At 44.6% G+C, this 17455-nt stretch overlaps 1 protein-coding gene across 1 annotated transcript in view; it reads left to right on the forward strand.

The window, feature by feature from the left end:
- Window positions 1–17455, forward strand: part of LOC120031885 (synapsin-3-like) — a 117277-nt gene that overhangs the window by 37164 nt on the left and 62658 nt on the right. The window contains exons 4-5 of the mRNA XM_038977693.1: window positions 16517–16673; window positions 17214–17303. Coding sequence (XP_038833621.1) covers window positions 16517–16673; window positions 17214–17303 — 247 coding nt within the window. The remainder of the gene's footprint in view (window positions 1–16516; window positions 16674–17213; window positions 17304–17455) is intronic.

Consider the following 17455-nt stretch of genomic DNA (forward strand, 5'->3'; position numbering starts at 1 on the left):
CTGTTCTTGCCATAAAATGGACTTGGTCTTTTACCAAATAGGGCTATCTTCTGTATACCACCCCTACCTTATCACAACACAACTGATTGGCTCAAACGCATTAAGATGGAAAGAAATTCCACAAATTCACTTTGAACAAGGCACCCCTGTTAATTGAAATGCATTCCAGGTGACTACCTCATGAAGCTGGTTGAGAGTATGCCAAGAGTGTGCAAAGCTGTTATCTTTTTTTGGTTAGTACATGATTCCCTAGGTGTTATTTCCTAGTTTTGATGTCTTCGCTATTACTCTACAATGTAGAAAATACATGATTATCTATTGTAGAATTCTACATTGTAGAATAATAGTGAAGACATCAAAATTATGAAATATGAAATAACACATATGGAATCAAGTTTTGGTTTGTTTCATTCCATTTACGATTTTTGTCAATTTAGTCATTGTATTTTGTTTGGAGCGCTCCTGTCAATGTTGAGTAAGGACTCGCACGCATAGAAGTTGACTTATAGGCTACCTGGCCTGTGCGCAAACGTAGGCATATAAATGTGCCCATTTGAGGATCTGATAGTATTTCTGATTCGCTTAACGCACCACCACTAATGAGCTGTGGAGCTTCTCAAAGTAATGTTTACTTCACATCAAACAGCAAGCAAACAAAATCTGGTGTGTATTTGAATTTATTTGAATAATATTTCCAGCACTCTCCCTTTCGATAACCACTCAGCGTGAAAGGCACTCAGCATGAAAGGGTAAAATGTCATGCTCTGATCCAGTGGAAACATCATAAAAAAAATGCCTGATTACTTCTTATCAGCGCTTGACTTGGACTGAAATAGGTTTCGTTACTCTTTTTTGGGTACTGGTACTGTTTATTTAGGTGCAGGAGCTCCACAATACTTTTGAGCTAATATTCTAGAAGAGGAACAGGAGCTCAAGCAGTATAACATTTGAGGCGCCGGTATTCCACTCTGGTGAGCTCCTGCCCAAGTCAAGTACTGCTTCTTGTCCCTTGCGCAAATAGCCTACAGCTGTGTCTGTCCCAAGCTCACTGGCACAGGAAACTCCGAGGGCCCAGAATATTGTTTTACAGGCCATGTGTGGCCAATGTGATTTTATAGGATATTTATTTTTATCAGGATATTTTCTACCTTCAGGCTGCAATGGTTTTATTTGTTGGCTTTATGTAGGCTATTTTTACATATTTGGAAATGGCAATAGAAGTTACTTTTTAGGTTTGTATCATTTTCATTTAGATTTGGATAGAATTTTGATTAACCACATGACAATGATTTTGAGCTATGTTATTATAAATGAAATGAAACTTTCACGAAATTGTGCATATGAGAACCATAACTGGCACGCAGATCGGTAGAAGGGGTAAGATAAATTGGCATTCCACATGAGAAAAGTTGCGGACTCCTCCTGTAGCCTATTACTGGCACCTTCAAGAGAGTAATGGCAGAATCTGAGAAAGCCAGCAAGAGGAGGATGCTCTTTTTTATTTGTTTGTTTGGTTATCTAGATCTCTGGTGCCCTCTTGAGGCATTATTTCATCAAACCGTGAGTTTAAAATAGTATGTACATCTCCAACCATAAGCCATGGATTACAGGCAACATCCGCACTGAGCCAAAGCGTAGAGCTGTCGCTTTCAAGGAGTGGGAAGCTTATAAGAAATCCCGTTATGCCCTCCGACGAACCATCAAACAGGCAAAGCGTCAATACAGGATTAAGATCGAAACATACTACATTGGCCCCGACGCTCGTCGGATGTGGCAGAGCTTTCAAACTACTACAGACTACAAAGGGAAGCAGAGCCAAGAGCTGCCCAGTGAAACGAGCTTACCAGACGAGCTGAATAACTTCTATGCTCGCTTCAAGGCAAATAACACTGAAACATGCATGAGCCCATCAGCTGTTCCGGACGACTGTGGGATCACACTCTCGGCAGGAGATGTGAGTAAGACCTTTAAACAGGTCAACATTCACAAGAACGCAGGGCCAGACTGATTACCAGGACGTGTACTCCGAGCATGCGCTGACCAACTGGCATGTGGCTTCACTGACATTTTCAACATCTCCCTGTCTGAATCTGTAATACCAACATGTTTCAAGCAGACGACCATAGTCCCTGTGCCCAAGAGCACTAAGGTAACCTGCCTAAATGACTACCGACCCGCCACACTCTCGTCTGTAGCCATGAAGTGCTTTGAAAGGCTGGTCATGGCTCACATCAACACCATCATCCCAGAAACCCTTGACCCACACCAATTTGCATACTGCTCCAACAGATCCACAGATGATGCAATCTCTATTGCACTCCACACTGCCCTTTCACATCTGGACAAAAGGAACACCTGTGTGAGAATGCTATTAATTGACTACAGCTCAGCGTTCAACACCATAGTGCCCTCAAAGCTCAGGGCCCTGGGACTAAACACCTCCCTCTGCAACTGGATCCTGGACTTCCTGACGGGCCACCCCCAGGTGGTAAGCGTAGATATCCACCACGCTGATCCTCAACACGGGGACCCCTCAGGGGTACGTGCTCAGTCCCCTCCTGTACTCCCTGTTCACTTATGACTGCACGGCCAGGAACGACTCCAACACCATCAAGTTTGCCGATGACACAACAGTGGTATGCCTGATCACCAACAACGACGAGGCAGCCTATAGGGAGGAGGTCCGAGACCTGACCATGTGGTGCCAGGACAACAACCTCTCCCTCAACGTGATCAAGACAAAGGAGATGATTGTGGACTACAGGAAAAGGAGGACCGAGCACACCTGCATTCTCATCGACGGGGCTGTAATAGAGCAGGTTGAGAGCTTCAAGTTCGTTGGTGTCCACATCACCAACAAATTAACATGGTCCAAGCCAAAAAAATGGTCCAAGCAAAAAAAAAGTAACAGTCAGTATCTGGTGTGGCCACCAGCTGCATTAAGTACTGCAGAGCATCTCCTCCTCATGGACTGCACCAGATTTGCCAGATCTTGTTGTGAGATGTCACCCCACTCTTCCACCAAGGCACCTGCAAGTACCCGGACATTTCTGTGAGGAATGGCCCTAGCCCTCACCCTCCAGTCCAACAGATCCCAGACGTGCTCAATGGGATTGAGATCCGGGCTCTTCGCTGGCCATGGCAGAACACTGACATTCCTGTCTTTCAGAAAATCATGCACAGAACGAGCAGTATGGCTGGTGGCATTGTCATGCTGGAGGGTCATGTTAAGATGAGCCTGCAGGAAGGGTACCACATGAGGGAGGAGGATGTCTTCTCTGTAACGAGATTGCCTGCAATGACAACAAGCTCAGTCCAATGATGCTGTGATACTCCGCCCCAGACCATGACGGACCCTCCAAATCGATCCCGCTCCAGAGTACAGACCTCGGTGTAACTCTCATTCCTTCGACGATAAACGCGAATCCGACCATCACCCCTGGTGAGACAAAACCGCGACTTGTCAGTGAAGAGCACTTTTTGCCAGTCCTATCTGGTCCAGCGATGGTGGGTTTGTGCCTTACAACAGGCCTACAAGTCCTCAGTCCAGCCACTCTCAGCCTATTGCGGACAGCCTGAGCATTAATGGAGGGATTGTGCGTTCCTGGTGTAACTTGGGCAGTTGTTGTTTCCATCCTGTACCTGTCCCGCAGGTGTGATGTTCAGATGTACCGATCCTGTGCAGGTGTTGTTACACGTGGTCTGCCACTACGAGGACGATCAGCTGTCCGTCCTGTCTTCCTATAGCGCTGTCTTGGGCGTCTCAGAGTACGGACATTGCAATTTATTGCCCTGGCCACATCTGCAGTCCTCATGCCTCCTTGCAGCATGCCTAAGGCACGTTCACGCAGATGAGCAGGGACCCTGGGCATCTTTCAAGACTCTTCCTAGAGCTGGCCGCCTGGCCAAACTGAGCAATCGGGGGAGAAGGGCTTTGGTAAGGGAGGTGACCAAGAACCCAATGGTCACTCTGACAGAGCTCCAGAGATCCTCTGTGGAGATGGGAGAACCTTCCATAAGGACAACCATCTCTGCAGCACTCCACCAATCAGACATTTATGGTAGTCCAGAGGGAAGCCACTCATCAGTAAAAGGCACATGACAGCCCGCTTGGAGGACTCTCAGACCATGAGAAACAAGATTCTTTGTTCTGGTGAAACCAAGGTTGAACTCTTTGGCCTGAATGCCAAGCGTCACGTCTGAAGGAAACCTGGCACCATCCCTACGGTGATGCATGGTGGTGGCAGCATTATGCTGTGGGGATGTTTTTCAGCAGGGACTGGGGACTTGTCAGGATCAAGGGAAAGGAATGGAGCAAAGTACAGAGAGATCCTTGATGAAAACCTGCTCCGAGCGCTCAGGACCTCAGGGCAAAAGTTCACCTTCCAACAGGACAACGACCTTAAGCACACAGCCAAGACAAAGCAGATGTGGCTTCAGCTCAAGTCTCTGAATGTCCTTGAGTGGCCGAGCCAGAGTTCGGACTTGAACCTGATCCAACATCTCTGGAGAGACCTGAAAATAGCTGTGACGCTCCCCATCCAACCTGACAGAGCTTGAGAGGGTCTGCAGAGAAGAATGGGAGGAACTCCCCAAATACATGAGTGCCAAGCTTGTACCCAAGAAGTCTCGAGGCTGTAATCGCTGCCAAAGGTGCATCATCAAAGTACTGAATAAAGGGTCTGAATACTTATGTAAATGTAAAATTTAAGAGTATTTTTTTTTATACATTTACAAACATTTCTAAAAACCTGTCTTTGCTTTGTCGTTATGGGGTACTGTGTGTCGATTGATGATGAAAAACAAACAAATTTAATCAATTTTAGAATAAAGCTGTAACGTAACAAAATGTGGACCAAGACAAGGGGTCTGAGTACTTTCCAAATGCACTGTATACTATAGTTAACTGTAAATACTACAGTATACTACAGTGAAGACTACAGTTTAGTCCGCAAAACACTACAGTGAATACTTCAGTATTTATAAGATAGTATAGTATTTTTTCATGTGGGTGGTGAGTCAAGGGTGGGAAAATGTAGATAACCTCTAAGATACGGCTGTTGTTGTCCTCTTTGCTTGACACACATTCCCCTATGCCGTACAATAGTATAGCCTATCACTGCCTATACCCAGAAGATACTCAGGATTTACTGTAGTCTATAAACAATTCTGTATTAGTGCCTAAGCTAGGCTAATAATGACTATTTAGGAAAATGTTACATTTTATTCTTAGCCTAAATGAAAACAAATCTTACAAATCCTATATGCTTTGAGACACATTCCTAAAGATAATCACATCGGATAAACAGCATGTTTCCTAAGGGCCTCAGATTAAAGGCATTATGTTTTATAACATAAAGTGTGTGTGTGTGTGTGTGTGTGTGTGTGTGTGTGTGTGTGTGTGTGTGTGTGTGTGTGTGTGTGTGTGTGTGTGTGTGTGTGTGTGTGTGTGTGTGTGTGTGTGTGTGTGTGTGTGTGTGTACACATAAAGTGTGTACTGTACATGTAAATAGTTGGTTCTCACTGCTTTCAAACTGCTCTGTGTGTGTATTTGTGTGTGTGCCTGTGTGTATTTGTGTGTGTCCTGGTCAGTTTATAAGGCTCCTGCTGTTCCGTCCGTGCAGGGCTGCGTAAATAAGGGCCATGTTCCGTTCAGCATTCTGACCCTTGGCATCTGGCTACGGGTGCGCTCCCTAAACACTTCCCCACTTCCCCTCCCCTCTACTGGCCTATCAAGGCAGCACACTTTCTCACAGTTCTGTGGTTTCAGACTTGTTTATTCAAGTGGAACTTCTTAGAAGTGCCTGGTTTAACTTGTTTGTCGTATATCAACTAAACTGTAACAAGTGTACTATTACCCTGTGTTTTGATGCGGACGATGCATATGTAATTGCATTGCGTGACTGCAAATGCACTTGTATGGGAGCACAAATGACATCAAAACAATATAGAACATGAAGATTCAAGCTTTTGTACATGACTTGGTCCTCCTATGATGACGTTAGTAGGACCTGCTGTTACTGGCTATTAGAAGAATTCAAGTGGTTCTGCCCTTGTTATTTTCTGCCTTGGAGTAGAGGCAGGCAGGTTTTTGAGCATATATGGTGCGTTCTCGTTCGTGCAAGAGTCGCATCCAAAACGTGCCGTCACCCGTTTTGGTTTTATTTTTCTATTTCTGCCAAACCCCTCCAGCCCAGCTGCTGAACTTAACTTAAAGCAGAAACACTGGTCTGGCAAAGTGTTTCACGATTATAGCAATGGAGCATGATTAGCCACAGCAAAAAGACTCCGATCAGCACAGCCAAAGATTTCTTCTCCACAGTCCTGCTCCTCCTGTGATGAATAAACTGAAATCCAATCAGGGAGGTGATTAGGGTAATGCGTAACAGCATCCTGCCCAGCGATGCTAGTAGCGATACTGAGATGGTAATGAGTAACTGCCTGTCTGCCTTGACTGGGTTGGGCGATTCAATATGGCCGCTTGTTTACCTGTTATGTGCATACAACGTACAATGAAAAACACCCCCACTCACACTAAGTGCTGGATTATCACTATGCCTGTCTTATCTGGCTTGGAGTCCCTCAGGGTTGCGTAAGTACCACACTGTGTTTAGAGGGCAAAGTGCTTTTATTCAGGCATGCAAAGGACAACTTTGGCATGTTTTGGCAAAGTGATTACTAGTGTATAAGAGTCTGGTTTCGTTTGGGAGCTACCACGGGACCAGATCAGGTGGACCGTTGTGGTGTCGGTCATTCACCCTTAGTTATCTTGATATCCATTAATGTTAAAAGATAACCTATTATAATAATCAATTACATATTTTGAAACGATGACAAGTAGTAGGACATGAATTGTTACCTGTTCAGACAGAAGTAATGCATGCCCATAAAACGGGTCTGAATGTTTTTTTATTTCCAATATTTTTTCCTCAAATGATTGCTTCTGTGTGCTTTTCATGTGTGTGTAAAATATTACCGTTCATAGATTTTAGATGTGTCTGATTTTACATTTTTATGACATTTTTTGGCGAAACGCTATATATCCATTGTTTAGTTTTAATGAAATGCTTGTATGCTGTATATTTGACTGTGATATGTTATCTCACAATGAATGCACCTACTGGAGCATCTGCTAAATGACTAAAATGTCAAATGTAAATGTTTTACATACAGATCTCATATTACTGTATTAAATTATAATATCATTATATATAAATGTATCGTTTGTACATTATTTTAAAAAATCGTTATTTGTTACTGTGTAAAAACCTAGCAGTACCATTCTTATTTCTGAGAGTAAGGCGGATTGATACCATTTTGCAAAAAAAAACTCTCAAGTGATTTTAAACAAATGCATGTCTGTCATTGAACAACCCTTTGCCATGATTAGATAGTGAAAAACACACCATTCTCTATAAACAATAAAAGCTAATTTACCAACATTTCTGAAAATGGATATATAGCGTTTTTTCGGGAATGAATCTCTTCAATTGTACAGATAAGTTCCTCCATACCTGAAGACATGTTGATTTCACTGTCCTTGAACACTTCCAGAGACCAGAACAAATTGTCTCTGTAGATTTGGTGTTGATTTACAAAGTGTACATGCAAATGTAAAAACAGGTAAGCATTGTCGGTGTAACGCCAAGACCTGCACTGAATACCAAAGCACCTTGCTTATCCAGAGCCATACTATTTTGTAGTAGACAGGTAGTGGAAGGGAGTCCCTAAACCCTGTCGTGGCTGACTGCAGGGCCCCGTCCTCCCTCTGCATTCCTCCCTGTCCCCACCCCCCAGATCTGCAGCCAGTCTCACAGATGGTGCAGGGAGATTGCATTAGCAGATTGCATCGTACACTCCTTTCTTCATGTCTGTTATTCTTTTCTAATAATCTATCCCATAACCAGCCCTACACAGCCAGACAGGGTTGTGCGGCTGAGTCCTGAGGCACACATACTGTAGTGTGACGGGGCCTGGCTCTCCTTAAACTACCTCAGGTGGATATTACTGAACTAAGCCCAACCACGCAGAGGTTTCATGTCGGCCTAAACACACACTCACTCACTCTATACACACTGTATACACACAGGTTCACACACATGTAAAGTAGCGTGTCCCTCATAAATGTACACTAAATCGACCCCCAGAATTGAGACACAGACATGTCACGCGCACGCACACGCACGCACACACACAATTGAATCACCTTGTTTCCGCTAAAGACCCTTGCTACTGTACTTCAATCAGACCTAATACCTCAGACTGGTTTACCTTATAACAGAGAAAATAAATCCATCTCACAGACAGACACGCTGAAGTCAGGCATGAGCTTAACAAACCTGAGGATGGTTTTCCCCCGAAAGCACAACCAGGCTTTAATACAAATACTATACAGCTCAGAATGAGGCCTGATGCCAATTTCTATAATGTTTTCATGAATACAAATCGTCCCTCTAAACCACTCTAACTCATAACACAAATTTCCATTTCTGCCATAGGTCATTTACTAGTGCTATATCACTGCCTCGCTCCTGCCCCGCGATTCGCATCTGATGCTTTTCATATTAACAGTGTAAGTGCACTTGAGGGACTCGTCTTCGTATCATAATCCGCCACCGCCGTGCAATCACCATTTAGCTGCAAGACACATCGTAATCCGTCTGTCATGTAGATCGAATATCACATTTTCTGCTTGAATTAACTATGTATCTTACCCACTACACTGAGTGAACAAAACATTAGGAACACTTTCCTAATATTGCGTTGCACCCCCCTTTTGTCCTCAGAACAGCCTCAATTCGTTGGGGCATGGGCCCTACAAGGTGTCGGAAGCGTTCCTCAAGGATGCTGGCCCAGTTGGCTGGATGTCTTTTGGGTGGTGGACCATTCCTTGTCACACGAAACTGTTGTTGAACACCCAGTAGCTTTGCAGTTCTTGGCACAGTCAAACCGTTGCACCTGGCACCTGCTTGCATACCCTGTTCAAAGGCATTTAAATCTTGTCTTTCCCATTCACCTTCCGAATGGTGCACATACAGAATCTATGTCTTTAATTGTCTGAAGGCTTACAAATCCTTGTTTAACCTACAGTTAAACTACAGTGCCTTCAGAAAGTATTCAGACCCCTTGACTTTTTCCACATTTTGTTACGTTGCAGCCTTATTCTGAAATGGATTAAATAAATCTGCACACAATACCCCATAATGAAAAGCGAAAACAGGTTTTTAGATTTTTTTGCAACTGTATAGAAGAAAAAAAAGTATTCAGACCCTTTGCTATGAGACTTGAAATTGAGCTCAGGTGCTTACTGTTTCAATTTATCATCATTGAGATTTCTACAACTTGATTGGAGTCCACCTGTGGCAAATTCTATTGATTGGATATGATTTGGAAAGGCACACACCTGTCTATATAAGGTCCTACAGTTGACAGTGCATGTCAGAGCTAAAACCAAGCCATGAGGTCGAAGGAATTGTCCGTAGAGATCCAAGACAGGATTGTGTCGAGGCACAGATCTGGGGAAGGGTACCAAAACATTTCTGCAGCATTGAAGGTCCCCAAGAACACAGTGGCCTCCGTCATTCTTAAATGGAAGAAGTTTGGAACCACCAAGACTCTTCCTAGAGCTGGCCGGCCGGACAAACTGAGCAATCGGGAGAAGGGCCTTGGACAAGGAGGTGACCAAGAACCCGATGGTCACTCTGACAGAGCTCCAGAGTTCCTCTGTGGAGATGGGAGAACCTTCCAGAAGGACAACCATCTCTGCATCACTCCACCAATCAGGTTTTTATGGTAGAGTGGCCAGACGGAAGCCACTCCTCACTTAAAGGCACATGACATCCCGCTTGGAGTTTGCCAAAAGGCACCTAAAGACACTGACCATGAGAAACGCAATTCTCTGTTCTGAGGAAACAAAGATTGAACTCTTTGGCGTGAATGCCAAGCGTCACGTTTGGAGGAATCCTGGCACTATCCCTACGGTGAATCATGGTGGTGGCAGCATCATGCTGTGGGAATGTTTTTCAGCGGCAGGGACTGGGAGACTAGTCAGGATCGAGGCAAAGATGAACAGAGCAAAGTACAGAGATCCTTGATGAGAACCTGCTCAGGACCACAGACTGGGGCAAAGGTTCACCTTCCAACAGGACAACGACCCTAAGCACACAGCCAAGACAATGCAGGAGGGCCTTCGGAACAAGTCTCTGAATGTCATTGAGTGGCCCAGCCAGAGCCCAGACTTGAACCCAATCGAACATCTCTGGAGAGACCAGAAAATAGCTGTGCAGCAACGCTCCCCATCCAACCTGACAGAGCTTGAGAGAGTCTGCAGAGAAGGGTGGGAGAAACTCCCCAAATACAGGTGTGCCAAGCTTGTAGCGTCATACCCAAGAAGACTCGATGTCAAAGGTGCTTCAACAAAGTACTGAGTAAAGGGTCTGAATACTTATGTAAATGTGATATTTCCGTTTTGTATTTTTTTTAAATAAATTATCAAAAATTATGAGGAATGATGAGGGGGGAAAAAATTCATACATTTTAGAACAAGTCTGTAACCTAACTAAATGTGGCAAAAGTCAAGGGGTCTGAATACTGAATGGACTGTATGCTGATTTGAAAGAGCAGGTGTTTCTAATGTTTCGTACACTCAGTGCATGTCTTATGTTGTCTAGCCATGGTATTCACAATTTCTCTGACCCTTGGTGCTCCTTAGGAGCCCTGCATGCATTCCTCACTGGACCGTGGCCAGAGCAGTGGTCTTTACTGGCAGGCTCTACCGCATGACTGCGCCACCGCCCATCATGGCCCTGAGCTGCAGCCAGGCCTGCCTGGTGGCGCTGGGTCTGGGATCGTGACTGTGACTGCTAGCTACAGTACGACCGCTTCCCCTAGCTGCTCAGAATAGTTCAAGTGGTCCATAACATGTTCCTCTCCCAAATGCATATTTTACTGGACTCATTCTCTCTCTTTCTCTGTTCCTCACTTCATTATTTTTCTTTGTGGTTATTAAAGACATGCTCCGGTACTTTGGCGACGAAGAAAGTCTTTTTTAAACCTCCTGCTTTGGATGTGTCAACGTGTAGTTCATACATGCATAATCTATGATCTATGAGCAGAATGAATGCCTTACCTAAATTAGCCATGAAATCCCAAGTTTGAAAGCGACTGTTTTCTTGAAGCTGTGCTGCACTATTTTCTCAACATTTCCCCCCCACGAGTTCTAGCCAATGAGCTTCAGCCCCTCACATTTGAGCGACAGCTAGCAAGAGACCTGCCCAACGTTCTCCAATGTAGTTGAGAGAGAGAGAGAGCAATGATGTGGTGCACGTATCGGTAAATACGTATGTGACGCAGTACACCATTTTCGGGTACCACTTTTAGTTTGTGAGTGCTACTTTCAGAACTACTGTCTAAAAAGTCTACAAAAGTAATGGAGCATCTCTTTAATTTGAACATAATGAAATGTGTTATCGTCTCTCTCTGTTTTTTCTTTTCTTTTTATTACTCCTCTCTCTTTCTCTCGCCCCTTTCCCATCCTTCTCCGTCCATCCACAAATTACAATTCTAAATGCAATCACGTGTTAACTGTTTTTTTGATGGCTACGATTAAAAAGAGCTATTTTTATTTCTCAATCTCAACTCCCAACCGCCATTCGAGTACATAGGCTAAAGTCAACAGTAGGCAGGCTATCAACGCAACACCAACCACTTTACAATGTGAGTTTGAGGCAGTATAAATGTTTGAATCCTGAATGTTTTACTTTACTTCGAATAATGAGGAATGTCTGTCTTACTTTGCTTCAAAGAAGCCTTGCCAAAATATAACCATTGAAATGTGGAGGCAATTGCAAGACTCTCTCTCACTTTATCTCACTCTCCCTTTCCCATCATTCTCCATCCATTCTTCAAAGCTGGGCTTGGGGTGTTCACTTTCTGTAGGTACGCTCTCTCTCTCTCTCTCTCTCTCTCTCTCTCTTTCTCTCTCTCATACCCCCTCTCTCTCTCTCTTGGTTTCTCTTTCACTCACTCTCCCATCATTCATCAAAGCTGGTCTGGGCTTGGTGTGTGGTGATAGCTGTCCCTTAGAGACTAGACCAAACGGGTGCACAATGACACAATGTCCTCTTGTTCCGAGCAATGCGCTGGAGTCAACATGTGTAACCTTTGTGGAACACTTTGTGAGGTTGAACCGTATTACCCTTATCAACCTGAGTCAGACAGATTGGATGGAGATTACTCTACCAGCGGACCTTTGAGTCTGGCAAGAGGGCATTTCAAGGATAAATGTACATGCAATGCAATTCAGAATAGATCTCCCAGAGGAGTCGATGAAAAGGTCAAAGATGTGGAAGATAAATTTACTTAGAGAATAGAATGGCAGGCGATTGTCGTGTTTGACTGGTTGTCTCCCTCCCCTGACATGCTTCAAGGTCTGAAAACAGCCATAGCCACAAATGTGATTGTTTATCACGATGATAATATCCTACCTCCCTTCCCCAGTAGCACTGACTGCACACATGGGGACAATCTGCTCCCTGATTCAACACAGCACCAACACAGAAACGGCATCTACACTGAAAACCCAATTACGGAAGCCAAGTTCATTAACGCAATAAATCCTGTCCCACAGTTTGCTGCAATTTAAGGCAGTTGCCATGGTTACCATCAAAGCCAACTGAACTCTAACAAACTCTGAACATGCACCAGCAAGACGCCCAGTAGTAGTGACTATGGCATGGACTCATGTGCGCTGCTCTGCCTTCTTAACAACACTATCAACAAGGCAAGTCCTACAGGCCCTAGACTACTGTTCAGTAGTGTGGTCAGGTGCAACAAAGAGGGACTTTGCAGTTGGCTCAGAACAGGGCAGCACGGCTGGCTCTTAAAAGTACACGGAGAGCTAACATTAATGACATGCATGTCAATCTCTCATGGCTCAAAGTGGATTTACTTCATCACGACTTGTTTTTGTATGAGGTGTTGACAAGCTGAATGTACCGAGGTGTCTGTTTAAAATACTTGCACACAGGTGCACAGTACTACATAGAGTAGAGCCATGACTACATGGAACTCTATTCCACATCAGGTAACTGATGAAAACAATAGAATCAGATTTTTTTTTAAACAGGTAAGAATATACCTTATGGAACAGCGGGAACTGTGAAGAGACACATACAAAGGTACAGACACATGCATACGCACACATTGTGATTTTGTTGGTGGTATTAAACATTTTGTATTGTAGATATGTAGTGGTGTAATAATGTTAAATGATGTACTGTTTTATATTTTGTTTTTTGTGTAATGTAAGTGCTTTAATATGTTTGGACCCCAGGAAGAGTGGGGATCCCTAATAAATACAAGTGTGTGTGTGTGTGTGTGTGTGCCCTATCTGTTGTGTTTATAGCTCCCACTCTGCTCACCCTCTCTCCCTAAGGAACCCAATTCCATTTGGCTATTACAAAGCAGAACCTTCAATTCCACATAAATACAGGACATCCCTACCTCACATCTTGGCATCATCATCTCCGTCCCCATTAAGCATCCCTTTTATTGCAACACTGATGAACAATTTAAAAGGGGCATTAGCATATTGGCAGTGAAGCGATCACCATTGGGCCTGAGCGATTGGGATTGTAAAGCACAAAATACATTTGATACACAGCTTTGACGTGAGCCAGAACCCACAGGGAGCATTACTCGGGCAGAAGGACTCCGATTTAGGATTCTGATAACAAAGTTAATGGCTGGAATAAGTGTGTTAATGCTGTAGCTTTATAGGGCAATGCTGCTATTAACTGTTGCCTGGCTAAAAACAGTCACATCATCACACCTTGCACTTCTATTTTAATGATGAGCAGTAAATAGGTTGTACAGATAGGTGCATGCAGCATACGCCTGTGGCTGCTCACATAAGCCGTTATTGACGCTTTATGGTTCTTGTACACTCTTGTGCCCTTCAAAGTGAAGTTATATCAAAACAACAAACCTGGTGCGTCAGGTACCAGTGCAGGTGATGTGGGCACTTCGACGTGGTATGAGCGAGGTTTGTATCAGTCTGTCCCTCAATAAACCGATGCAGAAATAGATCGGCCCTTGGTCCAGTGCCACTACTGTGGCTGAGCAGTGTGCAGTGAGCCCTTGGTCCAGTGCCACCTTGGCTGAGCAGTGAGCACAACAACACTTTTAAAGAGAGCAGCTGTAGCCTTCGTGTCGCCGTGACCACGACAGCTCTCACTGAGTCCTGAGTTGTGCCTCAGGTCGGCTGTCTTACATAAGCAACACTTCCATGGCTCCAAGTGTGTGCATGTGACTGTGTGTGTGCGCGAGAGACTGTGAGTCTGGCTACTGTCTCAGTCCACAAGCTGCACCAGATGGCTCTTCTCCAGCCCAGAGGTGTGTGTGTGTGACAGAGGGTGAATGATAGTATTGGAGACAATATGGTTACAGCGCGTGTGGCTCAGTTGGTAGAGCATAGCGCTTGCATTGCCAGGGTTGTGGGTTTGATTCCCATGGGGGAAAAGTATAAAAATGTATGCACTCATAAATGACAAAAATGTAAATATACCAATCTCAACTCAATCAACACCTAGTACCTTTGCCAGAGGTTTCTAAATCAAATCAAATTTTATTTGTCACATACACATGGTTAGCAGATGTTAATGCGAGTGTAGCGAAATGCTTGTGCTTCTAGTTCCGACAATGCATTAATAACCAACGAGTAATCTAACCTAACAATTTCACAACCTAACAATTCTTCACCACGCTGTCTGTGTGGGTGGACCAATTAAGTTTGTCCGTGATGTGTACGCCGAGGAACTTAACTTTCTACCCTCTCCACTACTGTCCCGTCGATGTGGATAGGGGGGTGCTCCCTCTGCTGTTTCCTGAAGTCCACGATCATCTCCTTTGTTTTGTTGACGTTGAGTGAGAGGTTATTTTCCTGACACCACACTCCGAGGGCCCTCACCTCCACCCTGTAGGCCGTCTCGTCGGTGTTGGTAATCAAGCCAACCACGCAGTTGTGGGTGAACAGGGAGTACAGGAGACGGCTCAGAACGCACCCTTGTGGGGCCCCAGTGTTGAGGATCAGCGGGGTGGAGATGTTGTTACATACCCTCACCACCTGGGGACGGCCCGTCAGGAAGTCCAGTACCCAGTTGCACAGGGCGGGGTCGAGACCCAGGGTCCGTAAACACACCAGCCAGCTGGTCTGCGCATGCTCTGAGGACGCGGCTGGGGATGCCGTCTGGGCCTGCAGCCTTGCGAGGGTTAACACGTTTAAATATTTTACTCACGTCGGCTGCAGTGAAGGAGGGTCTGCAGGTTTTGGTAGCGGGCCGTGTCAGTGGCACTGTATTGTCCGCAAAGAAGTTGTTTAGTCTGTCGGGGAGCAAGACATCCTTGTCCGCGACGCGGCTAGACATTGATTCATTGAGAATGGCTAAAGTCCATTGGAAATAACTTTCAACAGCTCATGGACTTGTCAGGCTGAAGCAATGAATTCAGACAAATGCATCAAAATGGTACCATTCACCAAACTGTAAATTACAATCAGAACAGTTAACAGCCATTTGAAAGAGAACTTAATTTACATCCCTCAGTCCAGCCAGCACAGATCCATCCAAGATAGCCAACCTACCTGAATCTAAGCTGAATTAACCTTTGGAGACATATCCCTGCATACCTGCCTTCAGTTAAAGAGTGGAATTTTCTCCCTCTTTATCTTAATCATAACAAGATGTGATTACAATCCTCCCGGGTCCCTGATGGGTTACTTGGCCCTGTTCCCAGAACAGTTTGTAATGAGAGGGATTAGGCTGCGTTAATTGGATAGATGGTCCAAAAAGATTAGCTTCTCTGACTCTGACCAGCGTTCCTTTGTTCGCCCTCCTCCTACAGCCTTTGAATAATGGAGCTTTTTTCCTCCTTGTAAACAGTGAGCTGCCTGTAATCTTAACGTGTTAATGCGGTGACAGATACTTTGGGTTAGGGTTAGGGTTAGGGTTAGGGACTTTGGAAAGGCTCTACGATGGCTGCTGTCGTTGTAGGTCGACTGCTTGAGGTCTGGAACTTGAGTGACAAAGTCAGTAATGAAATACAGTATGCCTGCACCAATCTTTGTAATGTAATATATATGCTAAAGATACATTTGTAACATATATCCAGGTCTCTAAAATGCCCTACTGGCAACAGTTCGGCTGTCTTCACAGTGTAATGTAGTGTCATCAGCAGTCCATGAGGCACACGCCACAGAACACAGACGTCAATGTAACATCTATCCCACGTAGGTTCAACGTAATTTTATTGAAATGACGTGGAAACGTTAATTCAATTAGTGTGTGCCCAGTGGTACAGATGTTTTCTCCTCGTTTGTATCAATGTTTTGGCGAAGCAGATGATGTGAAAGTCAAGGTGGTAGAATGTGCCTTTACTTATACTTTACCGTGACATCAGCAAAGAAGAATGTTGTTGGTTTCCGTTATCTCATGTCCCACTTTGTTTCGTCTTTCTCCAGATCCTTCAAGCCAGACTTTGTCCTGATTCGCCAGCATGCCTACAGCATGACTCCGGGCGAAGACTTCAGGAGCCTGGTGATTGGCCTTCAATACGGGGGAGTCGCCAGCATCAACTCCCTGCTCTCCATCTACAACTTTTGCAGCAAACCCTGGGTGGTGCGTGATCCATAACCTGCCTCCTTACCTCCTTTCCTCCCTCCATCACCCCCCATCTTACCCCACATAAAGAGGCCCTTAGCGGCCCGCCGCAGACTGATTTATTTGGGTTATTAAAAGGAGCCATAACACCTGTTTCTGAAACAGAGACCAGGGGCCTCCAGTAAGACCCGTTATTATTCACCCTGTTTTAACAGCAGAGGTGGCCAGGCAAGGTGTGCTGGAGCTGGAGCCAGGCCAAGTTACATTTGTACCATGGCTACAGTCTTTTAAACCCAGTCTTTAGAACATGTTGGCGGTAGTAGACAAAACATTCCGGAACTTACCTTGAAGAACATACCTCATAATTTCTGGATGTGTTAAAGGTCAAAGTTTCTACATCATTTTTTTTTTAATGGATAGGGCTGGATTCAGCTTTCAAGGGGTCAGTTTTTTTCCCCAGATAACTACAGATGTAGTATAAGACACTTTCTATCCTGCCTTCTATATACAGTAACTACTATAGAATGGTGTCGTCTCGTGTTTTGTTTCTGCTTGCAGTTTTCCCACATGATTAAACTCTACCACTCCCTGGGCCCAGAGAAGTTCCCACTGAACGAACAGACCTTCTACCCCAACCACACACAGATGGTGAGCGACTTCCTGACACACTGTTTGTTTATAATGTGTGTTCCTCTTTACTGCGTTACCATCTTCATATAGACACAGCACTCGGAATGAATGAGCTCTGTATGTTTTCAGATAATCTTGATTTTGCCCTTGTGACACTTGTCTAATTTGGG

This window comes from Salvelinus namaycush, chromosome 38 (assembly GCF_016432855.1).
Source record: "Salvelinus namaycush isolate Seneca chromosome 38, SaNama_1.0, whole genome shotgun sequence".
In the NCBI taxonomy this organism is placed as follows: domain Eukaryota; kingdom Metazoa; phylum Chordata; class Actinopteri; order Salmoniformes; family Salmonidae; genus Salvelinus; species Salvelinus namaycush.